Below are 27,560 nucleotides of genomic sequence, written 5' to 3' on the forward strand. Positions count from 1 at the left end.
GGAACTTTAGTGCACTTTGCACTCACTTTTCAGGGTCTTGGGAGGGTTATTTTTCTAACTCTCACTATTTTCTAATAGTCCCAGCGACCCTCTACAAGGTCACATAGGTTTGGGGTCCATTTGTGGTTCGCATTCCACTTTTGGAGTATATGGTTTGTGTTGCCCCTATCCCTATGTTTCCCCATTGCATCCTATTGTAACTATACATTGTTTGCACTGTTTTCTAAGACTATACTGCATATTTTTGCTATTGTGTATATATATCTTGTGTATATTTCCTATCCTCTCACTGAGGGTACACTCTGAGATACTTTGGCATATTGTCATAAAAATAAAGTACCTTTATTTTTAGTATAACTGTGTATTGTGTTTTCTTATGATATTGTGCATATGACACTAAGTGGTACTGTAGTAGCTTCACACGTCTCCTAGTTCAGCCTAAGCTGCTCTGCTAAGCTACCATTATCTATCAGCCTAAGCTGCTAGACACCCTATACACTAATAAGGGATAACTGGGCCTGGTGCAAGGTGCAAGTACCCCTTGGTACTCACTACAAGCCAGTCCAGCCTCCTACATTGGGTGCAGCGGTGGGATCAGTGCTTTGAGACTACTTACCACTCTTGTCATTGTACTTTTCATAAGAGAAAAATATACAAAACAAGTTCAGTGTGTGTACACATAGCTAAAAAGTTTTGCATTTCCTCTTTTCTAAGTGCTGAAAAGTACTTCTAAACTTTCAAAAAGTTCTAAAAAGTTTTAAAAGTTTTTTTTCTCTGTCTTTCTAAAAGCTCTGACAAACTTTTTCTATCACTTTAACTCTCTCCAAAAATGGCTGGCACAGGCCAAAATGTTGATCTGTCCAAACTTGCATATGATCACCTTAGCTGGAAAGGAGCAAGGAGTCTCTGCATAGAGAGAGGTTTGAGTGTAGGGAAGAATCCTTCCTTGGAATTGTTACTTAACATGCTTAGAGAACAAGATAAGGCTAAAAGTGCCCCATCTGTTGAAAAAGTAGCTAATGGTTCCCAATCTGATGCAGGGACTCCCCCAGGAAAAGATTCAGGAAAGAAACTTCCTAGCCTGCCCATTACTAGACAGTCTAGCATAGTTGGTAATGATGAAGAGCCACACCATACAAATAGTGTTGTCTCACATCATAGCAAAAGCATTTTTTCCTCACCATAGTGGTACTGATGTTTCTGTTAGCCAAGCTGTTAGGGTGTCCCCTGTAAGGGACAGGTCTCCTTCTGTCCATTCTCATCATACTTCTGTTTCAAGACATGTGTCTCCCACCCACCCTGATGACAGATTGTTAGAAAGGGATCTCAATAGATTGAGAGTGGAACAAACCAGACTGAAGCTCAAGAAGCAACAGCTGGATTTGGATAGACAGACTTTAGAAGTAGAGAAGGAGAGACAGAAACTGGGTTTAGAAATCCATGGTGGCAGCAGCAGTATTCCCCATAGTCATCCTGCAAAAGAGCATGATTCCAGGAATCTGCACAAGATAGTTCCCCCTTATAAGGAGGGGGATGACATTAACAAGTGGTTTGCTGCACTTGAGAGGGCCTGTGTTGTACAGGATGTCCCTCAAAGGCAGTGGGCTGCTATCCTATGGCTATCATTTAGTGGAAAAGGTAGGGATATGCTCCTTACTGTCAAAGAAAGTGATGCCAATAATTTTACAGTTCTTAAGAATGCACTCCTGGATGGTTATGGCTTAACCACTGAACAATACAGGATAAAGTTCAGAGAGACCAAAAAGGAGTCTTCACAAGACTGGGTTGATTTAATTGACCATTCAGTGAAGGCCTTGGAGGGGTGGTTACATGGCAGTAAAGTTACTGATTATGACAGCCTGTATAACTTGATCCTGAGAGAGCATATTCTTAATAATTGTGTGTCTGATTTGTTGCACCAGTACTTGGTGGACTCTGATCTGACCTCTCCCCAAGAATTGGGAAAGAAGGCAGACAAATGGGTCAGAACAAGGGTGAACAGAAAAGTTCATACAGGGGGTGACAAAGATGGCAACAAAAAGAAGGATGGTAAGTCTTCTGACAAGGGTGGGGACAAATCTAAAAATGAGTCTTCATCAGGCCCACAAAAACACTCTGGTGGGGGGGGTGGGTCCAAATCCTCCTTTAATCAAAACAAAGAAAAGAAACCATGGTGCTATTTATGTAAAGTAAAAGGCCATTGGACAACAGATCCAAGTTGTCCAAAGAAAAGCACCAAGCCTCCTACCACTACAACCCCTACTGCTACCCCTAGTGTCCCTACTAATAGCAGTGGTGGTGGGAGCAAACCTACTAATAGCCAATCCAAGGGAGTAGCTGGGCTCACTATTGGTAACTTAGTTGGGGTTGGCCTTGTTAGGGAGGCCACAGAGGCTGTGTTAGTCTCTGAGGCGGCTATTGATTTAGCCACCTTAGTTGCTTGTCCCCTTAATATGGATAAGTACAAGCAGCTACCCCTAATAAATGGTGTTGAGGTTCAGGCCTACAGGGACACTGGAGCCAGTGTGACTATGGTCATAGAGAAACTGGTCCACCCTGAACAACACCTACTTGGTCACCAGTACCAAGTAACCGATGCTCACAACAACACACTTAGCCACCCCATGGCTGTTGTTAATCTCAACTGGGGGGGGGGGGGTTACTGGTCCAAAGAAAGTTGTGGTAGCCACAGATTTACCTGTAGACTGTCTACTAGGAAATGATTTGGAGACATCAGCTTGGTCAGATGTGGAGTTGGAGGCCCATGCAGCAATGCTGGGCATCCCAGGGCATATTTTTGCTTTAACCAGGGCTCAGGCCAAAAAGCAAAAAGGACAGGGAAGCTTGGATCCTGGAACAATGGACCAAGTGCTCCCTAAAGCTAGGGCTAGTAGAAGCAAACCACTTCCTACTATCCCTCCCTCTACAGTGGATTCAACTTCTGAGGAAGAAGAATTCCCTCCCTGTGCAGAACCTACACCAGAGGAGCTGGAAGCAGACACTGCTGAGCTTTTGGGTGAAGGGGGGCCTGCCGGGGAGGAGCTGAGTGTGGCACAGCAAACCTGTCCCACATTAGAGGGTCTAAGACAGCAAGCTGTCAAACAGGCTAATGGGGATGTCAGTGACTCTCACAGAGTTTACTGGGAGGACAACCTCTTGTACACTGAGCATAGGGATCCTAAAGCTGGAGCTGCCAGGAGATTAGTGATTCCTCAGGAGTACAGAAAGTTCCTCCTAACTCTTGCCCACGACATTCCCCTAGCTGGGCATCTGGGACAAATGAAAACTTGGGACAGACTTGTTCCCTTGTTTCATTGGCCTAGAATGTCTGAGGACACAAAAGATTTTTGTAAGTCCTGTGAAACCGGTCAAGCCAGTGGCAAGACAGGTGGCACTCCAAAGGCACCCCTTATTCCACTGCCTGTGGTTGGGGTTCCCTTGGAAAGGGTAGGGGTTGACGTAGTTGGCCCCCTTGACCCTCCTACTGCTTCAGGCAATGGATTCATCTTGGTGGTAGTGGACCATGCCACAAGATATCCTGAAGCTATTCCTTTAAGGACCACTACAGCTCCTGCAGTGGCAAAGGCCCTTCTGGGAATATTTTCCAGGGTGGGCTTCCCAAAGGAAGTAGTATCAGACAGAGGAAGCAATTTCATATCTGCATACTTAAAGGCCATGTGGAAGGAGTGTGGTGTAACTTACAAGTTCACTACACCCTATCATCCACAAACAAATGGACTGGTGGAGAGATTTAATAAAACTCTCAAAGGCATGATTATGGGTCTCCCTGAAAAACTCCGCAGGAGATGGGATATCCTTCTACCATGCCTCCTTTTTGCCTACAGGGAGGTACCCCAGAAAGGAGTGGGCTTCAGCCCCTTTAAACTTCTTTTTGGACACCCTGTTAGGGGTCCACTCACACTTGTAAAGGAGGGTTGGGAACAACCTTTAAAAGCTCCTAAGCAGGATATTGTGGATTATGTACTTGGCCTCAGATCAAGGATGGCTGAGTACATGAAAAAGGCCAGCAAAAACCTCCAGGCCAGCCAAGAGCTCCAGAAGCAATGGCATGACCAGAAGGCTGTTTTGGTTCAGTACTAACCAGGGCAGAAAGTGTGGGTCTTGGAGCCTGTGGCCCAAAGAGCACTCCAAGATAAATGGAGTGGACCCCACACAATTGTTGAAAAGAAGGGAGAAGTCACCTATTTAGTTGACTTAGGCACTGCCAGGATTCCCCTTAGGGTGCTCCATGTCAACCGCCTGAAACCCTACTATGACAGGGCAGATCTCACCCTGCTCATGGCAACTGATGAGGGACAGGAAGAAGACAGTGATCCTCTACCTGATCTCTTCTCTTCCACAGAACAAGATGCTCTTGTGGAAGGTGTAGTTTTGGCTGATTGTCTTACTGCTGAGCAGAAAGACCATTGCATAAATCTCCTAGATCAATTTTCTGAACTCTTCTCTACTGTGCCAGGTACCACTTCTTGGTGTGAGCACACTATAGATACTGGAGACAGTTTACCTGTCAAAAGTAAGATCTATAGGCAGCCTGACCATGTCAGGGACTGCATAAAGCAAGAGGTCCAGAAAATGTTAGAACTAGGAGTGGTTGAGCACTCTGAAAGTCCATGGGCTTCTCCTGTGGTACTTGTACCAAAACCCCATTCCAAAGATGGAAAGAAGGAAATGCGGTTTTGTGTAGACTATAGAGGTCTCAACCTGGTAACCAAAACTGATGCTCACCCTATACCCAGGGCAGATGAGCTCATAGATACACTGGCATCTGCCAAGTATCTAAGCACTTTTGATTTTACTGCAGGGTATTGGCAGATCAAATTGTCACAAGATGCTGAACCTAAAACTGCATTTTCAACCATTGGGGGCCATTACCAGTTTACTGTAATGCTTTTTGGATTGAAAAATGCACCTGCCACTTTTCAGAGGTTGGTGAACACAGTCCTGCAAGGGCTGGAAGCTTTCAGTGCAGCATATTTGGACGATATAGCTGTCTTTAGCTCCAGCTTGGATGATCACCTGGTCCACCTATGGAAAGTTTTAGAGGCCCTGCAAAAGGCAGGCCTCACTATCAAGGCTTCAAAGTGCCAGATAGGGCAGGGTAAGGTGGTTTATCTGGGACACCTTGTTGGTGGGGAACAGATTGCACCACTTCAGGAGAAAATCCAAACAATTATTGATTGGATTCCCCCTACCACTCAGACTCAGGTGAGAGCCTTCCTAGGCCTCACTGGGTATTACAGGAGGTTCATTAAGAACTATGGCTCCATTGCAGCCCCTCTTAATGACCTCACATCCAAGAAAATGCCTAAAAAGGTATTATGGACAGCAAACTGTCAGAAAGCTTTTGAGGAGCTGAAGCAGGCCATGTGCTCTGCACCTGTCCTGAAAAGCCCTTGTTACTCTAAAAAATTCTATGTTCAAACTGATGCATCTGAATTAGGAGTAGGGGCAGTCCTATCACAACTTAATTCTGAGGGCCAGGATCAACCTGTTGCTTTTATTAGTAGGAGGTTGACCCCTAGAGAAAAGCGTTGGTCTGCCATAGAGAGGGAGGCCTTTGCTGTGGTCTGGGCTCTGAAGAAGTTGAGGCCATACCTGTTTGGCACTCACTTCATTGTTCAGACAGACCACAAACCTCTACTTTGGCTAAAACAAATGAAAGGTGAAAATCCTAAATTGTTGAGGTGGTCCATATCCCTACAGGGAATGGACTATACAGTGGAACATAGACCTGGGAGTAGCCACTCCAATGCAGATGGACTCTCCAGATATTTCCACTTAGACAATGAAGACTCATCAGGTCATGGCTAGTCTTATTGTCCTTTGTTTGGGGGGGGGGTTGTGTAGGAAAGTACCATCTTGCCTGGCATGTTACCCCCATTTTTCACTGTATATATGTTGTTTTAGTTGTATGTGTCACTGGGACCCTGGTAACCCAGGGCCCCAGTGCTCATAAGTGTGCCTGAATGTGTTACCTGTGTAGTGACTAACTGTCTCACTGAGGCTCTGCTAATCAGAACCTCAGTGGTTATGCTCTCTCATTTCTTTCCAAATTGTCACTAACAGGCTAGTGACCAATTTTACCAATTTACATTGGCTTACTGGAACACCCTTATAATTCCCTAGTATATGGTACTGAGGTACCCAGGGTATTGGGGTTCCAGGAGATCCCTATGGGCTGCAGCATTTCTTTTGCCACCCATAGGGAGCTCTGACAATTCTTACACAGGCCTGCCACTGCAGCTTGAGGGAAATAACGTCCACGTTATTTCACAGCCATTTTACACTGCACTTAAGTAACTTATAAGTCACCTATATATCTAACCTTTACCTGGTAAAGGTTAGGTGCAAAGTTACTTAGTGTGAGGGCACCCTGGCACTAGCCAAGGTGCCCCCACATTGTTCAGGGCCAATTCCCCGGACTTTGTGAGTGCGGGGACACCATTACACGCGTGCACTACATATAGGTCACTACCTATATGTAGCTTCACAATGGTAACTCCGAATATGGCCATGTAACATGTCTATGATCATGGAATTGCCCCCTCTATGCCATCCTGGCATAGTTGGCACAATCCCATGATCCCAGTGGTCTGTAGCACAGACCCTGGTACTGCCAAACTGCCTTTCCTGGGGTTTCACTGCAGCTGCTGCTGCTGCCAACCCCTCAGACAGGCATCTGCCCTCCTGGGGTCCAGCCAGGCCTGGCCCAGGATGGCAGAACAAAGAACTTCCTCTGAGAGAGGGTGTTACACCCTCTCCCTTTGGAAAATGGTGTGAAGGCAGGGGAGGAGTAGCCTCCCCCAGCCTCTGGAAATGCTTTCTTGGGCACAGATGTGCCCAATTCTGCATAAGCCAGTCTACACCGGTTCAGGGGACCCCTTAGCCCTGCTCTGGCGTGAAACTGGACAAAGGAAAGGGGAGTGACCACTCCCCTGACCTGCACCTCCCCTGGGAGGTGTCCAGAGCTCCTCCAGTGTGCTCCAGACCTCTGCCATCTTGGAAACAGAGGTGCTGCTGGCACACTGGACTGCTCTGAGTGGCCAGTGCCACCAGGTGACGTCAGAGACTCCTTGTGATAGGCTCCTTCAGGTGTTGCTAGCCTATCCTCTCTCGGAGGTAGCCAAACCCTCTTTTCTGGCTATTTAGGGTCTCTGTCTCTGGGGAAACCTTAGATAACGAATGCAAGAGCTCATCTGAGTTCCTCTGCATCTCTCTCTTCACCTCCTGCCAAGGAATCGACTGCTGACCGCGCTGGAAGCCTGCAAAACTGCAACATAGTAGCTAAGACGACTACTGCAACTCTGTAATGCTGATCCTGCCGCCTTCTCGACTGTTTTCCTGGTGGTGCATGCTGTGGGGGTAGTCTGCCTCCTCTCTGCACTAGAAGCTCCGAAGAAATCTCCAGTGGGTCGACGGAATCTTCCCCCTGCAACCGCAGGCACCAAAAAGCTGCATTACCGGTCCCTTGGGTCTCCTCTCAGCACGACGAGCGAGGTCCCTCGAATCCAGCAACTCTGTCCAAGTGACCCCCACAGTCCAGTGACTCTTCAGTCCAAGTTTGGTGGGTAAGTCCTTGCCTCACCTCGCTAGACTGCATTGCTGGGAACAGCGACTTTTGCAGCTACTCCGGCCTCCGTGCACTTCTGCGGAAATCCTTTGTGCACAGTCCAGCCTGGGTCCACGGCACTCTAACCTGCATTGCACGACCTCCTACGTTGTTCTCCGGCGACGTGGGACTTCTTTGTGCGACTTCGGGTGAGCACAGTTTCACGCATCCTTGTAGTGCCTCTTTCTGGCACTTCTCCGGGTGCTACCTGCTGCTAAGAGGGCTCCTTGTCTTGCTCGACGTCCCCTCTACCTCCTGGTCCAATTTGCTACCTCATGGTCCCTCCTGGGCCACAGCAGCATCCAAAAACGCTAACTGCATGATTTGCAGCTATCAAGGCTTGTTGGTGTTCTTTTGGCAGGAAAACACTTCTGCACAACTCTGCAAGGCGAGTGGGATCCGTCCTCTAAAGGGGAAGTCTATAGCCCTTTGCGTTCCTGCAGAAACCGCAGCTTCTTCTGTCCAGTAGAAGCTTCTTTGCACCCGCAGCTGGCATTTCCTGGGCATCTGCCTATCTCCGACTTGCTTGTGACTTTTGGACTTGGTCCCCTTGTTCCACATGTACCCAAGATTGGAAATCCATCGTTGTTGCATTGTTGGTTTGTGTCTTTCCTGCATTATTCCTCTAACACGACTTCTTTATCCTTAGGGGAACTTTAGTGCACTTTGCACTCACTTTTCAGGGTCTTGGGGAGGGTTATTTTTCTCACTCTCACTATTTTCTAATAGTCCCAGCGGCCCTCCACAAGGTCACATAGGTTTGGGGTCCATTCGTGGTTCGCATTCCACTTTTGGAGTATATGGTTTGTGTTGCCCCTATCCCTATGTTTCCCCATTGCATCCTATTGTAACTATACATTGTTTGCACTGTTTTCTAAGACTATACTGCATATTTTTGCTATTGTGTATATATATCTTGTGTATATTTCCTATCCTCTCACTGAGGGTACACTCTGAGATACTTTGGCATATTGTCATAAAAATAAAGTACCTTTATTTTTAGTATAACTGTGTATTGTGTTTTCTTATGATATTGTGCATATGACACTAAGTGGTACTGTAGTAGCTTCACACGTCTCCTAGTTCAGCCTAAGCTGCTCTGCTAAGCTACCATTATCTATCAGCCTAAGCTGCTAGACACCCTATACACTAATAAGGGATAACTGGGCCTGGTGCAAGGTGCAAGTACCCCTTGGTACTCACTACAAGCCAGTCCAGCCTCCTACAGTATTGATAGTCATGAGATGGATTTAGGACAACACAGATTTGGTATTCAGTGCATTGATATTTGATTGCACCAGCAGTGGGCTCCTAAGCAGAGCTTTCTTTCACTCTATCATTTACAAATTAAGCACTGGATACACTCAATGACTGGTAGTCACAGAATTACAAGATTTCAATGACTGAAATCGACCTCTTAGATGTTCAACAACATTTTAACCCTCCTACGTCCCTTAACAATAATACTGTTTGCTTTGTGTTTAAATTCTCAACCTCCATCTCTCTTCAAATAGACCCAAAGGCTATTGCAATGGACATTTTTCTACAAGATTCTTTGACACTGATAAACTACGGGCCAGATTTATCAGTGTTGTATTGCTCGTGTCACGCAAAGTAACGTAAAGGCAATGCAACACTAAAATCAGATTTACCAAGCCATGCAAGGCCACCTTGCATGGCCCTGCGGTGCTTGACAATTCTGGAGTAAAGCAAGGCAGCACAAGTCACTGCCTTGTGTTACAATGCCCCAGAAAGCTATTCCATATGTAGAGCATGAGTGTTCCTATGCATCCACCCACAGATTTTGGTGCATTCCCATATTTACTATGAGTGGTAAACCTGGGAATGTGTCAAAATGCTCTGTCTTCCCAGAGGAGGTGTAACAAGGAGAGATATCTTTATTTCTCCTAGTTGTCTTCTCTTTCTACATGTGCTGCATTCTGTAGATATGAAAATACATCTAAACATTATTTTCGCACAGGAAGGTGTTCCTTCCTTCACAAAACAATCCTGCTGGCAAAGCAGGCACCCTCGCACCACGGTGCAACTGTTTGTGCTTCAGCCCTAGGCATCAAGAAGTGGTCCAGTGCGAGGAGAGAACACAATTGCGCTATCTAATGTTAAATATGGGGCATTCTTGCCCTCTCTCCCAACACAGCAAGGTGTCTTGCTGTGTTGCATTGTGTGAAATATTGATAAATCTGAACCTATGTGTTTTCCGGATTTATAATCATTTCCATGGTTCTGGCTCAGATGACATTCCAGGAAGCAACTCTGGACAAATAACAAGATTTAGGAAGTGTCAAACTGGATTTGTAACTCCTGAGGAACAGTCAATAGATTGTTCAAAATTAATTTCTTCCTTTGTGTTAATGAGCTTGAAGGGCCAACTCAACAACGTTTGGGTGAGCCTGTTTAACCCCATACATTTTATCAGAAGCAACTGAATTAATTTACAACTCCTGGGCTCCAGACACTTCAAAGGAATGGAAACCCACATGCTCAGTAAGGAATGGCAGGTGCCTGGACAGTTTTGCTAATCCTTGTAGAGCAGATGCCACATTCATGATATGTTTTTAGTAAGTCAAGGCACAATTTACATGATGATTAATTTATTGTTCTGCTGTTTTGGCTAAAATATGCCAAGGTTGCAAACAGACATACTGGAGAACATCTTTTTGTATGTTGTGGTTTGAAAGGTGCACCGTTTTTACCAATTCTTATGTCTCTAAGTAGAAACACTTCTGGGAATAATGTTTGAATTCCTTGCATTTACTAAGGATGGGCAATAAAGTCCACTCCACCAGCGGAGTTGGCCAAGTCTTGGCCACTCCGTGTTACACGTGTAATGCGGAGTTCCAGCCAAATTCTATCACCTGTTGTTTGGCAGAGTTTTTTCTCTTGTGTTGCTTGCCAACGGTAAGTTGGTGAGCAAGATTTGGCATCCCCTAGCACAATTTTCGGTTGCTATGAGGGCATCTGGAGGGATCTTCCCAACGTGGGCAGTAGCAACAACTCGCAGTCAGAAAGGTACCTCTCAAATAGAAATCTACTCAAGCGCTGGCAAAATCAAATCAAGAAACAGTGCCCTCCACGTGCCGCATGGTGCCATTTGTGCTGCTTTTTCAACACAGAAGGAGCTCCTGGCGCTACAAATCAGTTAGAGCAGCGCAACATGCCTAATTAAACCCATTCGCAGATCTCCACAGAATCTCAGATTTTTCATGTAACTCAGTGGAATGAAACTCCACTAGTTCCTCCCAGGCCTAGTATTTACCTCTTTGCTTATAATTATTTGTTATCTCTTAAACTGTTATCACCAAAATTGTCAATGCTTCTGTTTGTTGACTATCAAAAGATTAAATGATGCCGAATTGGGATATTTCTTCTGGATAGTTTTCTTCCATGGGACTTGTTTTACCTTCTCACAATTAAAAAAATCTAGCTTGAAATCTGTTGACTCTCTGTACTTTCTCGATCACCACAAATTAGCTTTAGAAAATGTCTAAAAGTCAATGATAATAAAAAGGAAGATCTAAGAAAGTCCTGGTTTACCAAATGTGTAATTTCCATCAGTCTACCTGAAGCTCTCAATTCCTTTGCCACTTTAGCTCATTTGATAAAATTGATTATGAGCCTTCCACATCCATTTGGGCATAGGTCTATCTTGAGGACATTCTCAGATCTTCTGGTTGGACTCCTGCCATTACTTTCTGCTCTGTTTTTTGGAAGTCTGTTCCAAATGCTGCTATAAATAAGGTTAATATTTTTAAACATTAATAATAGTGAGCTCTGGTACTGACAAAAATATATATACTCCTGGGTGAGTATTGTTGGAAAGTCTTGATTTTAACAAAGATAGAGAGGCCAGTATTACCCCGCCTCTGTATCTTCGATCTTAAGTTAACTGTCTTTCCTTTCTCAAACTTTGGGTCCTGTTCAAGAAACAGAGAGTTTTACTTCTTGTGTGATTGGATGAGCACTGTTCGTAAGCTATTTTCATTGAGTCTTTCTTCCTTTTTTTCTCTTTTGGGAACACTCTTTGTGGAAGGGAACAACTGAACTCCAACTATGCAGAGGTTAGGGGGACATTCTCAATCAAATATTTAGCTGTCTGTGCCTAGATCTAGGAGTCTGAGATTATATTAATAAAATAGATTATCCCCATACAACATGGTACACGCACGGCCCAATGAAGCAACCATAGACTATCGCATGTATGAGAACATTTTACAACTTAATTATAACACTAATACCAACACCAAATTGCAGTTCTCTTTCCATCTCATTGGCTGGGAAAATAATGAAATGGTGAACCGGTATTAACTTATAGTAAGTAATTCACTACTGACCTGAATGCTGAGATGTATTCAATATCTCCCATGGGAGGATCCAGGCCACCTGTCCAAGCAATATTTACATTGAACCCCTCCCCTAGGCCACTTCCAACCTAAAAACAGGAAAAACCGCCACAGAGAAAAAGAAAATTACAAAACATGCATAATTTGCGCTTTTAACATCAACATCAAACAACATGTCAATCCAGTCCTGTTTTGTTTGACAATGACCGCTCTGGGTTTCCCACTTGCTTTGCCCAGGTCCACCGTCTCAGGGGATGGTCCCGTAATCTGGGGCAATTTAAAGCACCAGTGAAGGACAAGAAAATTACAGATAATCATTCCATGCAATTAGAGAGTAAATGATACAAACAAAAGCAGGGTTCTAAAGAAATAAACCTAACCTCGTTCGGGGCGCCACTTCCAGGAAAGTAGTTGCCTTCATCATAGCGATGGATAGAAATATACAGGATGCTGGGGTCATCGTAAAAGGCCTGCTGTGTACCGTTGCCATGGTGAACATCCTAAGGGCGAATAAAAAGCACACATAACATATGCAATAATATTCGAGCCATGGTATAGAACTTTTGTACTTTGTTTGGGCCAGCCTTGTCTAATAAACTTTTAGTATCATTCCCTTGCATTAAAATATGTTCCTTTTTTCTTGCACTCCCCATTAAATGTATTTTCTTTTTCTCTCCTTGCCCTTTGCCATCCCTAAACTTCCAGAGGCTTTCAGCGAATAACTCTTTAGTCCACTGATCTTTTTTTTTTTTTTTTTTTTTTTTTTTAAACGGCCTTCTAAAAATTCAGGAAACTTTAGGGACCGTGCCCCCGAGACGCTAGATGAGCAGTCGCTGAGAAACCCCAGTCCTTTTACACATTTAGATATTTATACACGGCCCTTTGTACTCTTTGTTTTAGCGATACAATCTAGCAGCCTGTTTTATAGAGGAACTTTAGGACTTATTAACTGCCAACAGTTCATAACCCTTAGGCTTAATTAACTAGCTTCACTGGCCTTCCAAGAAAGGCAAAAGTTAAAACTACAACTAGCTTTGTAAGGAAGGATCTACGGTTTAGGGCACATTTTCACAATTTTTGACAGAGCTCTGAGTGTAAATGTATTCATTGATTTGCCAAGTTCTTCCACGGAGGTCAAAGGCTTTGAGACCAGCTGAGTAAATTGGCTCTCTTGAAGCCTTCTCTTGGGTTAGAAATCCCAAAGCAGTTATATCCACATCAAAAGAGATGCCAGATGCAAAAAGAACTCTATAGTTCATTTTCGTAAAATCATGACGGCAACAGTCGACGATGCGGAAGTATGATCTCATTAAACTGTAAAATCAAATCCAGAGGGCAGCCATCTTGGAAATACCCACAGAGGCAAGGAGGCCGAAAGCTGCAGCCAAGCTACATAGTTTCCGACATGTAAAAATGCTTGCATAGCACATAAAAGCCCGTTTCCCTGAAAACAATAAACCATCATAAAATGGCAAACACGTTTTAATAGTTGATGGCATTAAGCGTCATAAATGCGTTTTTCGGTTGTCCCTGCGCGGATACATGTGCGATTTTATGTGAACAAGCGGATATCCAGGTGCGCTGCGGTGAAAGAAAATGAAATGACCTTTTGTGGAAGTCAGGGAATGGGGTCTGTAATTGAAGGTTGAAAGGCTTCAGGTGCTCAAAATAAAATACTCTCTTCCTTACTTAAACCAGCATATTAAACATTAAATAGCAGAGTCGCTGTGAGGGCATGTAGGGAAGAATAACCCCAAGCAGAACTTGAAGTAAAGTGGAATCGAAATTAAATTATGTGAAAAAGGAAAGCACGAAATAATAATGACCATAAGAAAAACACATTTGTGTTAATAATGCCTTTGTTTCACAAATAAAAACAGTGGGTCGTGTACTTGAAAGACTCATGCTTTTCATTGCGCATCCAAAATCTTTTGTAGGTGAGTGGTTTAGAAATGCTGCTCCCTGCGCCGCAGGAACGGTCAGTATCGGGGCATGCATGTTTTCTCTTAAAGTTCTGCTTTGTTTTGTTTCCCAAAATGGTAATTCCTGAAGCCCATTCCTTGTTCTTATATTGATCTGATTTAACTTCTCAGCAACATAGAATATTTCTAATATTTCCCGAAGTGTTTTTATTTTAGCAATGAATCGATGCACTGGAGCGTGCTTTCCCACACCCCCGCACGCACACACCTTTTCCTAGCCCCAGAAAAAATAGACTACCTACCCTTTTATCAGTAGTTATGGTGCTTTCGGATAGCTAACCGCGTAGACAGACTTAGACAGCCTCTATTTTTTCTTTGCATTTTTTTATCACCTTCGGATATTAACTAAATGCAGATGTAGCGGATTAGGGTGTGATGCCAAAGTTCACTTCCTGTCTGTGCTTTGTCCTACAACCTATCCTGCATCGCCTTGAACTGAGGGCCAAACAAAAAAAGCCCTCGTAAATCAGTGTCCAGATTTCGCAGGGTTGCGCACTGCACCCGAGCTGAAGGCACAGGTGGGGAAGTGAGGGCAGACCTAGCCTGCTTGAGCCATGTTTCTCGCTCTGGTCTGTGGACCTATTGATTACTAACCTCTGAGGGCTACGGTCCTGTCCTCTCTTGCCCCTCCCTAATACAGCTCCGTAAAAAAAAAACAGCTTCCTGTTAAATGACGAAGAGATTATGTTACGTAATATGGCAACGAATCAAACCCGAAATTCTTACGTGCTCGCTACACGAAAATCGGTTAAAAAAAATAAAAGCAGAACGCGAAAGGTTAAATACATTTGGGGACTACAAGCAAGGTGGACTGTACAGATCTCTCTCCAGGGGAACCTGTAATAAGAACTCAATGTCGAGATGATTTGTCATCCAATATATGTTGTTCGAGTCGACTTTAATGGTCATAAGGCATTACTTTAGCTCCCGAGAAGCAGCTTTTAGAGAAAAGAGGAGACAACCCCATTGGCAGAACTGCAAACTGCGCGATCGAGAAAAATGCGTTTAAATCCCAGCTTGTCCACTTGGGCACACTGTGTGATTCTGGCAAACCATTTTAATTCACTGTGCTACATTTTCATGAACCGAATGTTTTGCATCATCGAATGATGCACAATTTCACAGAGCGGACTGTCAAAAAACAATATAACTTTTACATGATGTTATGTTGATTCATGTATATAATTATTAGGCACCATTTTTAAAGTGCTCACCAAATATATACATTTCACTTGGCTTCACATGACTACATTGTGGCATTATTTCCCACATTTTAAGTCAGTGCTTTAAATAGGCAGATACTGGCCGAGATCGCAATGTTCTGCCTAGAGAAATTATCAAATGTAATAAATGCTACTCATTGTAGTAATGCAAAGAAGAGTATTACGTGGAAATCAGGTGTTCACAAAATTACGAACTATTCTTGATTTTATTTCTACGTTTTTTGTTGCACGAGTAGCATGACCATTCTTTCACTGCCAGAGCTCTTAGTTTGAATGTTACGGCTAGTCCAGCCCCCACCCAGTGAATGTTGCGGCTTGCCTACGGTGCTCCCCTTGATTATTCATGAAAACAGACGGGTAACGCGTCCACCGTCATCTTCTCTTAAACAAACCATTAGTCGCGGAAACGATTGCTTCTCTGTGGAAGAACGTTTCGTATTAAAAACACAAACCTGAGCAACCAACATTTTCATAATTCAGCTGTCCGGCGGGAAAGCTTAAAAACACAGTGTTCACCAATTTACAGTTTTCTTACATGGAGTGACACCAAGTAATTTCGCCCCTGATAAATAAACGGCGTAAGTGTAATGTGGGGGCGTGGTCATTTAAGAAGCGCCATCCTAGCAAGTCGGTCTGTGCAGCGCCTCACACCAATCCAAGACATTGTTTTACCTGGAAAAGTGGACTCATTTCATTGGCCCACTGTGCGTCCAAAGGAATGTGCCCTGATGTTTGCAGTCTTCTCGTGAAGCTGAAACTCATATATTTAATGGGAAATGTTTCAAGGAGGGCCGTCCAATTCCTAGTGAGCTGCGTGCAGCGGCCGCATACTCAGTGCACATCTGGCTGCAAACAATGCGAAAAAACACTTTACAAACTCCTAGGCTGTTCACCGCCTTTCATCTACCCCCACCTTATGCATACCGCTTGCCAATAATACGTACCAGATCGACAATCAATATCTTGCCCATATTTAGTTTGTCTCGCAAGTATTTGGCAGCGATTGCGACGGAATTGAAAAAACAGAATCCCCTGCGAATTTAAGAAGAGCAGAGTATGTAAGCACATCACTCACGGACATTGTTATAAATAACGCGCAGGACATTTTCTAAAAATGCTATACGATCTCCGAGGCCATAAATCTGCTTCTAGGAGTACCTCGAAAGACTTTTCCAAACATCTGCGAACGATTACGCTGCTTCAGAAACATGCAGTGCGCAGGTGATCGCAGCATGGCTGGTGTTTGGGGAGAGGCAGCCGTCCCCGGTACTTACATGGCTGTGGATGCCTCCGCGTGGTGGCCAGGGGGTCGCACTACCGCGAATCCATTCTGCAAGACCAAGACAGATTTACGGTTATCGAACTTAAAACAAGAATGGAGCAACAGACAAATACCAAATACGGTTGGAATGTTCAGTGTTCCACCCCGCCCCCCTCCTCCCCTGTTAAGCTTTGCTACGGGTGCCCAAAGCGACATATGCAGTGAAAAACTCATGACAAACTTTGCTTCGAAGTAAAGCAAAAAAAAACTAAAACAAGTAAGACATGCAACAAACACCATACTAGATAATGATAAGGGGTTTCCAAAATTCAAAAAGTGTATTATAACACCTCGAAATGTTTCACCTTACTTAGTACAAAATATTATAGCTCTGCATCCAGACATAGTTATTAAAAGTGTGAGTTTTTAAACACGAACTGAGAAACGGGCCTGGCCCCACCCTGAGGATGATGCTGTTAGTGAAATAGGAGGCAGGTCAGTCGTGGTGTGTGCCTGGTGTGTGCCTACACTTGGGGTAGATTCCTGTTATGCCATTCAATCATGGATACTCAAAGTAGCACAGGCCTCATGCGGCCCCTCTGACCTTTACATGCGGCCCCCTGGGCAACAGGAGCACTGGGCAGCTGTTTGCTCGTTCCCCACTAACAATAAAAATATTGAATAGACACACAATCATTTATTTCAAACTTATTTGGTGTTATAGAAATGAAGCAACTAGGGACTCCTGCACTTAAGTTTAGAAACGCCTTCATTTTTAAAGACATCTTGCAGCACAAGTGTAAAACTAAGACAGTCTCTTCAAAATTAAAAAAGTGTATTTAGTTAACATTCAGAACATTTTTGCCTTAGTACAATTTATTTGATAAGTGCATTGAGATGTATTCATTTAAAAGTGATAGTTTTCTAACATAAATTTGGAAGTATATATTCTTTCCTCTACCCTGAAAACACCATAAATAGTAAATTAAAGAGGCAAGCCACTTGGTATGTGCACTTTATGGGTGCCCTGGGTTCCTATCATACATTAACAACATTTTAGTTTAATAAATCAAACATAGAAGCAGGTTTTGTGTAGCGCTCACCATGAATCATGTATTTTGAGGTCATCCTAAATGTGATAAAAAAGGAGGGAAAGTGAGACTAAACAATTGCCTAGGATTACACAATTTAGAAAAGTGGGTAAGCCGGGATTAATTCCAGGTTTTCTGGTTTCCTATTGTTTTTTTCAGCCACTAGATGTAGATCATTTGCTTCTCTTACACCTACCTTGCCACCAATCCCCCTAGCTAACCCACCCGACCGCCACTGCCCTGACATCAATGCGGCCCCCAGGCATGTCACAGACCAAACTTTTTGGCCCCTAGGAAAATGTTAGCAGGTAACCATGCTATTAAATCAAACATCAGGGTTTGTACAGCACTCATCCTGCATTCACATATCTGAAGCTGTTCTCGGTGAAAATGAACAAAAAAGAGGCTTAGTGGAATAAATATTTGCCTGGGGTCACACAATTTGGTCAAGTTGGGACGATCCCAGTTTTTCCAGTTTCACACTGTGCCTCTTCAGCCACTAGATATCTTTCTGTGACATCAACGGTTACAGCTTTTGTTAATTCTTGAAGTCTAAGGATGTGATTAGAGCATGAATGAGAGGCAGAATCCACATTTATTTTTGCAGTTTTGAATGGAGCTGCATGGTCTGCAGCTGTAGTCACTAGACCATATAGGCTCATTTGAAAGCCTGGGTCGTTTTGGGCTTGTGATTCCAAGATGACTTCGAGCTGAGCCAGAACCAAGCATGAGGTCGAGCTGTCAGTGGCTCACATACCTCTAATAATTATTGTAGCAAAATCACAGATGTTAATGGGGGCTGATTATCTAACAAGAAGGATAACTTCTTCAATATGTAAATTTACATTTTGTTCTTTAAGAAGCTGCGATGTTGCTTCTATTAATATACGTACTCGTGCAGTGTTTTTCTGTTAATAATAAATGCACTTTAATAAAGACTTAGCATGGACATAGCTTAACCGACTGGAGGATGGCTAATTTTCACTATTTTGGTCAATCTCCGTACAGGCTTCCTGCATGTCCTTCCCTAGGAGTATTGGCCAGGGCATCTTTAAGGAGCCTGTGTGCCTCAAAAGCATTTCAGGAATCATTATGACAAGTGCTTTCACTCGCCTTGGGAACACAAGATTCAGATTCTGATGGGAGCTCACAGAATTGCCAACTTCCTCTCCATTCTGCTTCAGCCAAGTCGAACAGTCAAAATTTACTCTTGGATGGCGGTGAGGAGTGCAGCAGCCAGATTGCACAGCATCACCTCGGATATAGTCTCCAAGCTGTGCAACACTTTTATAAAAATATGTAAGACTTTTATCACTAATAAGGTAAATATGCTCCGTTCTTGGAATGTGCAATACTTCTGCATTGCTTAACTAATTTCTCATTAATGTTGCGGGACACAGAAGGGTTACAGAGTTTCAAAAATTGTAAGCGAACTGTAGGCAAGTACATCATCCTCTCCCTGTTTTTGCAAAACAATCTGCTCCCTGTTTTGTAAAAAGACTTTAACTGTCTTTGAAATTCTTTTGATATTGTGTTGGGATAGTGTTTCCGGCTGCCAAATTATTGGGAAGAGGTGATGGATAGGGGTTGTTGTCTCAGAGTGTATCAGTGGCAGCGTGAGGGTCAGCCATGCAAAACTGGATATGTTGTGCAAACTGTACTTGATCATTATCTTGCATGAAGATTGAAAACAAGTGTATGCCTCAAGTACAAAAGTCACACTGATTGAAGATTAGTTGAACGACAAGATGTGTCTCTGTTCCCTGTTGTTGTTCATGTAATCAGTTTTCTCCTACAATCCGTGTCCCACAGAAGAAAATGACAAGAAATTGCACACTATCAAAATGGCAAACATTAGTCAAATTCAGGTAACTCAAAATTTGGGAACTTTGTGAGATTTTACCCACTTAATAAATATTTTGCATGGACCTAGTCAGGTGAAGAGGCTTACAGCAGGTGACTGGGACACAAGGAAGAGTTGTTAAAACAGGCACTGGTGTCTCTAGAGAGGCCAAAGGGGCCAGTGAATCAGGTGTGTTTGTCCTACCCATCACCATTTACAAAAAATTTGGCAGAAAGCTACATTTTGGTCTAGAAAGTGTCCTTTTTGATTCAGTGTAAATCTTTTTAGTAGGTGTGGAGAAATTAAGTCTAAAGAATATTGCTATTTCATGCTGCAGATGATCAGTGTAGCCAAGTGATCTCAAAATGAGATCTGAGTAGCTGCCACTACCTTAACAATAATTTGGCGGCAGCCATCTTAGGACTCAGAACTCAGTCCAGAGTCCTAGTAAAAGCAAAAATGAAATATAAGTGCCACAGTGTGGATACCCCGCCCCCCTAGGCCTGGTCAGTGGTGGTCCCAGAGGGACCCTCCTTGTGCCAAAAACATTTTTTTAAAAATTTACTGCAAATTCATAGCGAATTCACAAATCCACAGTAAAAACTTTTTAAAAGAAACATGGTCTTCAGTGCTTGAAGGTAGGGGGCCATACACTGCCTCCCAAATAATTATAAAAAAATACTTGCCTATCAGAATTTAGGAACTGTGTTGGCTCTCTAAGTGTAGTGAAGCAAAGCAGTCCAAGGCCTACTCAGGGGAGGTAGTGGGGGCTAGTAAACCTCACAGGTACACAAAAACAAAAACAGTCACTAAATTATTGTCCGGTCAGTGCCTTCTTTGTTCAAAAAGTGAAAGTACTTGTAAGAAATTGGGTTGTTGGTTGAGTGGGGTGTGACCCTGATCAATAAGCAACCACAAACCTTGTCAAGGTGAGGTACAAGCCAACCCTAAATTGAACTGCGCTCAACCCCCTGGTAGCTTAGCAGAGAGCAGTCAGGCTTAACTTCGGGACAATGTGTAAAGCATTTGCACTACAACTCTAACAGTAATAAAGGGAGCAACACCACACAAAAAGGATCCCACAATAAGTCAGCAAATAGAGCAAAATGAATAAATAAAACAAGACTAAAATGACAAATTCAATCAGTAGAACAATAAATATACATTTTAAAATATTTTAGTGCAAATAGCGCCAAAAAGCACAATGTGCCAACTAGGGATATCTGGTCGACCTGGACTGGGTCAGAGTCACACTTTAAGACTGAGTGCAAAGGAGCACAGGTTGGCCACACTCACTAAGTTAGTGGTCGCTGAAGTTCACCTTTTGAAATCCATGCCAAGAGACCAGTTCATGATAGAGGGGACTGAGAGGAGCTGCGACAGCGTCACTGGAGGATGTCGGCATTGCACAAAAAAACAGGCCTGTTTGCAGGTGGGAGTTTCATTGAGGTTTGCATTGGCAGTCCCCCACTATCAGTTGATGCTGCAGTGGGAGGAGGCAGCTGCCAGAGCTTTGCACTGAATCATGGTGCCAGCGACAAGGTCTCAGGGAGAACGGGCCAATTCACAGTCACTAAGAGCCTAAAAGCTTGAATACTGCTCCCTTGAGCCACATCAAGGATAAAAGACCTGACGTGGAGCACTTGGGGCACAGGAACTCACAGCAGCCGGGTCTCGGGGCTGGTGCCGGATATTGGTGAGCCTTTTATGTCTTCTAGGCCCATATTTATACTCTGTTTGCGCCGGATTGGCATCATTTTTTTACGCAAATCCCGTGCACACTTAACTCCTTATTTATATTTTGACGCTAATCCCGTCTAGCGTCAAAATATGGAGTTTGCATCATTTTAAGGATGCGTGAAACTGACTTGCGTTAATGAGATGCAACGTAGGTGTTGCAGTCTAAAAAATGACTCAAACCCCTTAGCACCATATTTATCCAACAGGGCAAAAATGACGCACGGGTGGGAGGCGGACCCAAAAAATTGTGCTAAGCCTGATTTGCGCCAGATTTTAACACCATGGTCAGGGCAGGCGTTAAAATGAGGCAAGCACACCACTACTTAAAGAAAACACACACAAGCAACATCACTGCACAATAAGGACAACATGGAGGTGCTACTGATGCAGCATTCTAGATGACGCAGAGCACAGGACCAACAGCAGCAGCCACCACCACCCCAACGTGGGCCCCAAAGGCAACGCAGAAGGCAAGAGAGGGTCTTCAGGACCAGGACAACCCTTCAGGGCCTCAGGGAACAGGACATCATCCGGAGCTATAGACTCAACTGGCAAGCTAACCAGAAGCTGCTGCCCAAATTCAGCCACATATAACAAACAGCCTGCAGACACCACACAATATACCACCGATGACCAAGCTGCTAGCTGTCCTGCACATGTTGGAAAGTGGATCCTTCAGCACAACGGGTGCCATGGTCGCTGGGGTATCACAGCCCTCATTCTTTGCCTTCCTTCCCAAGGTCCTAGATTCCATCATCTCCCTCACACCCCGCCACATCAGCTTTCTCAGCACCCAGCAGAAGCAGCAGGAGATCAAACAGTGGTTTTATCAAATACATGGCTTCCCGCATTTGCTTAGTGCAATTGACTGCACCCATGTCCGGATTGTACCACCTGCAGCAACAGAACATCTATACCAGAACAGAAAGCACACCCACTCCATAAATGTGCAGGCCATAGTTGGCCACCAGGAATCTTGGCCAAGTATCCTGGGAGTGTACATGATTCCTTCATCTTTCACCACAGCACCATCAATCAGCACTTCCAGGACGGACGATATAGTAATGGCCTTCTTGTCAGTAAGTTCCTAAACCTAGTAAATACACATGGCACAGCAACCCTGTAGGACACACAATACATACACCACTACATTGACACGTGGGCAGGAAGACAATGAGGTGTGACACAGGTAGTTATGTTGTACACCCTGACACAATGGAATAAACACCTATGGACAAATGACGGCTGCCAATAACATTAGCTGCCACTCTAGAGCTACAAGGGACCAATGTCAAAGCACACAGTGACAATTACATGGCCTGCACTGGAAGTACAAATTGGAAGATGAAACATTTACTATTACACTAGGCCACATAGTCAATCCCACACCCTCCCAAGCAATATGTACAGTGTAAGGCGTGTGCAATGTGTGTTGCTACAAGTCAAACACCATGAGACACATAGCATGATGATGCAGACTCACATGCAGGTGAGACGGAAATACTGAGGCGGTCCCAACATAAGACATGTCTCCTGGGGTGCCACTGCCATGTAGCAATAAGGAAGTAGACTGTGCTATGAACACATATTGATGTGCCACTAATGCAAACTGCACACTGCTGCACACACTGAAAGAGCCAGTTGTCCATCAAAATATCAGATGTACAGGAAGATGGCCCTTCCTGCACAGATACATCCACCTCCGCAAGGCAGTTAGCCAGGTTACCTGGAGCAAGTTTGGTAGTTTAGGTGCACGGTTGCACATGAGCCACTGGCAGAGGGAACTACAAAGGTTTGCATAGAACCAAGTTACACATGGGACAATTGTGCATTGTCAGTACTGGACACCACAGTGCTGCCAGCTTATGGAGATGTGTTATGCATTGTCACCAAGCCCAATCAAAGGGCCTAACTGTTGCATTTCATCTGCAATGACATATGTCCAATTGGATGCGATGACCAGGCCATGTAGCGCAACCATGTTACCACCACATCAGAATTTATTGTGTGTGTGGATGTATCATGTCCCCTCCAGTGAAAGCACACTAAAACATGTTGCTCACTACACAACGCATGGTACATACATACTGACCAGCAGTTTGGAAACAAAGTCATAGACACCAGGTCAATGAGCCAAACATAAGTTGTCAAGTCAAACGACCCATTGCAGAAAAAAACTCACAGAAGCCCAGGATCTCACACAATACCACAAACATATATGAGTCACAGACGACACAAGATATCAACTGCCATGCTACATGACATTCCTGTTGCAAGCACTAACAAAACACTTACTCCTATTTTATTTTTCAGCTGATCAGAGTTGCGGGATCCAGCCATGGATCATGACCCCATTACCTAACCCAAGCACAGCAGCAGAGTGTGCCAATAATAAGGCACATCAGAGGACACACACCATTGTAGAAAGGACCTTTGGCATCCTGAAGTCCGGATTCAGGTGCCTGGACATCACAGGAGGCAGCCTCCTATATGCCCCAGAAATGGTCTGCAAGATCATATTGACTTGTGCCATTCTGCACAGTATTTGTGTGAGGAGGAACTCCCCCCTATATGAACATGAGCAAGAACTGCCCGAGGAGGAGGATGGTGCCAGGGAAAATGAGGGGGAACATCCAGGCACAGCTGCAGGAATGCGCTGCAGACAGCAGATTGTTCTAAACATTTTTCACCAATAGTCACTCTAAACATCTTGTTAGGATATGTAATTAAACACCACACTTTAACACACAATCCTGCTCTGGTTACTTATTTCTCCATCACATGTTCTTTAGGAATGTGAGTATTACCTTAGGGAGCATGTCACAAAGACAAATCTGACTACTGCTGATGCAACATCATATGTGATGTGTTTGATTGTACAGCAAACGTCACACATATATAAAAAAAATCATCTTTTGAATTTCACATATGAAGGATAAAATCATAGTACCACAGCATATGACACACATTCACGTTGCCAACATGGTCTACTGTAGCACATGACACACAACTATGACATCTCCAATCTTAAGGTAAATAAGCACCTCACACATGAGGCAGTGGATGTGAAATATCAGTGGTAACAGGAATGTATGAACAGACGCCTGATATTAGTAAATGTGACTTTTGCTATCTCTGCAAGGAGTTTGTTTGACAAGAGGTTCATCATTTCTGAAAATGGATAGCATGAGTGTCCCAGGTATGACAAGCAATGTTCACAACACATGCCCTGCACGGTCTATCCCTGGAAATAATTCCTGCTACTGCCATGAGTTAAGTCTCTGTCCTCCCATTTCAAGGGGGGGCGCTGTAAATGGACTATCTGTACCCTGGGAATCATCATTAACACTCACCCAGAGTCCCTTTCTGACTCCTGTTTGCTTCCTTTTTCCGTATGGCATGCTATAGAAGAACTAAATTAACCTGCATGGACTTCAGGTCCCCTAATGCACTGCCTGGTAGTCGGTAAGACCTGTAATCTTCTGTCCATTGCTTCCTATGGGAAAAGTCTGGTTGCCCCTTTATACTGGATTCTCTCCTCCAGGACTTGTGAGAGACTGAAGCTGCACACACCTGTGCCTTCTCTTGTGCAGTCCAGCCATGTGACACTGCCCTGGCCTTGCTGCTGCCTGGAACTGCTTAGAAGCTGCCATTCCCTGAAGCTCCTCGTCGTGCATTGGAGTATGATTCATTTGTGTTCCAGACCCCTTGTTGGATTGTGTTACAGTCCTGATTATGCCTGAACCTGCTCTCTGTTTACCCAATGCTGTTCCTGCTTGTTCCAGTCAGAGTCTGCTCCCTGTTTCTCATCCTTATTCATGGTTGTTTCTGCCAGAGCCTGCTTTCTGTTACCCAGACCTGTTCCAGCCTTTGTATCAACCAGAGCCTGTTCCCTGTGCCTGGCTTTGCCTCCTAGTTGGTTCCCTTGCTTTCTGTTTCCTCTTGGGGTATTGTGTCTGGTAAGTGTACTATCAGTCCTCACCTGTCTAGAAGTGTTTAACTTTTTATTTGTTCTGGAACCTGGTTTCCAGGAGGCTAATCCAGCCCCCATCCTTTGTCTAGTGTTGCATGTAGTCATTAGTGCCTAACAGTGACAGTGTGCTATGGCTGTAATCCAGGAATTGTTACTGTTTCTCCAGCCCGACCAACAAGGGCTAGTCTTGTGTATGCAAGTACAATCCTTGTTTGTCCCCTAAGGGCCCAGACACAGATTCACTTCTGCTGCCACCTTTCTATGGGGCTTTGATGGTGACTAACTGTGAGATTAATCTGCACAGAGGCACTGACGTTCCCTGTTGCTGTGGGAAGTTCTGGGCCCTACCCTGTGTACAATCTTAATGATAAGCCCTACGTGTTTGGCCATTTCTGACCCGTTACACATTTTTCCACACTAAGGTTGCTCTGTATTAACTCTTCTGTATTATCTGTCTTACCATAGCTGCCCTATCCACTTGTATGCCTTTAGCTGCTCTTCTGCTTTGGTACACTTCTTCCTTGCAAGATATTCTGTGAACTCAAGGGTTTCTCCAACAGACTCCTGAGTAGACCCACACAAAACCGTAACACCATGGAGCCCAATCCTGACACAGGGTACACATGCCAACACACTTGAACAGGACACTTCTGTGGAATGCACAACTGAAAATATATGAACACATGCAGCTAGGGCAGCAGGTCCACTGACGTGTACCTAACAATTTTATGAGTGGAATTAAGGCACAGTGTCACAAACACTGTATGTACCAAACATGTACAAATGGGCGACATATGGGTAGCTCACACACAAGTCACTATGAAGTCGTAGACAACAATTAATGACATATGAGGGGTAACATATCAACATAGCCCTCATCAGCCATCCTCAATCATGCCTGTGTTTTGTTTGTCGTGTGAAATGTATTGTCCACAAAGTCAAACAACTACACACATCAAATGAGTCAACACATATTACAAACACATACCATGACTGTTGTACACCACTGATTGCCATCTGATGTAGATAACCATTTGTAACCCATTCATACATGAGCATTACGTCAAATGTATTGCATGCCGTTCCTTCAGAAGCACACATATTGTTGTTACAGTTCATTCACACACAAAACACGCAGGCCATGATTTATACTATCATAGCGCCGCATTGCCGCAATTTATTAATGCAAAAGCGGCGCAAACTTACAAAATACAATTGTATTTTGTAGGTGTGCGCCGCTTTAGCATCAGAAAATGAAGGAAATGCGGCGCAAAAATTGTATTAATCTGGTCCGCAGTTGCATTCTCTAGCACATGTGGCCAACCACTATACCACACACTGCAGGCTATACCATCCTATCTCCATTTTGATACAGGGTACATGCATGTTAAATAATTGAAAATCACACAAAAACAGATTGAGTCAAAATTTTGACGCGAATGTATCGAAAACAACGCAAACGCTAACTAAACATACATGGGCCCTTAGCGTCAATTCTACCAGCGCACCCCACGCATGCAGATATCCATTAAAATAGAGGTTTCCTGGTAATGCGTGATATTTTGCCGCACATGTAGGTTATGCGTCAAATATATTCATGCAAACATTATATTTGTGAAAGAAATACACCCAAGACGGAAAGCGGGCCGCAAACAGGGCAGGTAGTGATGTAATAGGAAATCCAGTTTACAGACATGGTACTGTGGGTTTACTTTCACTTTCACTTTACACACTGTGCTTTTTCTTGACTGTGTGGCTGTGTCTCGGTGTTACCCGTGTCTGGATTGCGTTTCTTGTAGCTTGTGGTGTCTCTCTTTTGTGTTTCTGTGTATTCTATTTGTAGATTGTACCTGTTTAAGTGCTTTTGTGTAGTTTAGTGTTTTTTGTTTTAGTGTTTGTCGGGTGTCTGTTTGGGGGTTACATTAGTTGGGTTAGTTGGGGTTCGTATTTTGGGTTGTAAGTTTCCTTTTTTCAGATTTATTTTCCTTCCTTTTTCCCTCTTTTCTGTTTAAATTGTTGTGCACGAACATGTCGGGAAGGGCGAGGCTGACCCGCTTGGGCGAGGAGGTGCTTGGGGCCTTCGTGTGGCTGATGTGCCACTTTCTGCCGATTATGCTGGAGGTGGGTGGGCATGTGATACAGTGGTATCACACGGAGGCAAGGCGGCTGCTTTGGGGCAAGGTGCTCTACCACTTCAAACGTGTCTTCAACACAACAAGGAATGAGCACCAGCTGAAGGATCGCTGGGCTGACCTGGTGGCCCGAGAACAGGACCTGCTGAACCACCTGGGTGTGCTGATGAGTGGCCCTGTTGGTGAGTATCACATTGACAAATGTGTACAGTAGAATGCTCCTGAGTGACAGTAGCAGAAGTCTTGACATGCTGCATGCAATATTTGTGGCCATGTTGAATACAAGTAGAAGAAACTGTTAGTGTCCCAGTACTGAGATGTATT

The 27,560-nt window shown here is 44.1% G+C and overlaps 1 protein-coding gene across 1 annotated transcript in view; it reads right to left on the reverse strand.

The window, feature by feature from the left end:
• LOC138262031 (histone deacetylase 9-like) overlaps nt 1–27,560 on the reverse strand; it is a 1,178,236-nt gene that overhangs the window by 834,151 nt on the left and 316,525 nt on the right. Inside the window, exons 6-9 of the mRNA XM_069211700.1 lie at nt 16,471–16,526; nt 16,141–16,228; nt 12,372–12,491; nt 11,983–12,080 (exon numbers count right to left, since the gene is read on the reverse strand). Coding sequence (XP_069067801.1) covers nt 11,983–12,080; nt 12,372–12,491; nt 16,141–16,228; nt 16,471–16,526 — 362 coding nt within the window. The remainder of the gene's footprint in view (nt 1–11,982; nt 12,081–12,371; nt 12,492–16,140; nt 16,229–16,470; nt 16,527–27,560) is intronic.

The sequence above is a fragment of the Pleurodeles waltl genome, chromosome 10 (genome assembly GCF_031143425.1).
Source record: "Pleurodeles waltl isolate 20211129_DDA chromosome 10, aPleWal1.hap1.20221129, whole genome shotgun sequence".
NCBI lineage: Eukaryota > Metazoa > Chordata > Amphibia > Caudata > Salamandridae > Pleurodeles > Pleurodeles waltl.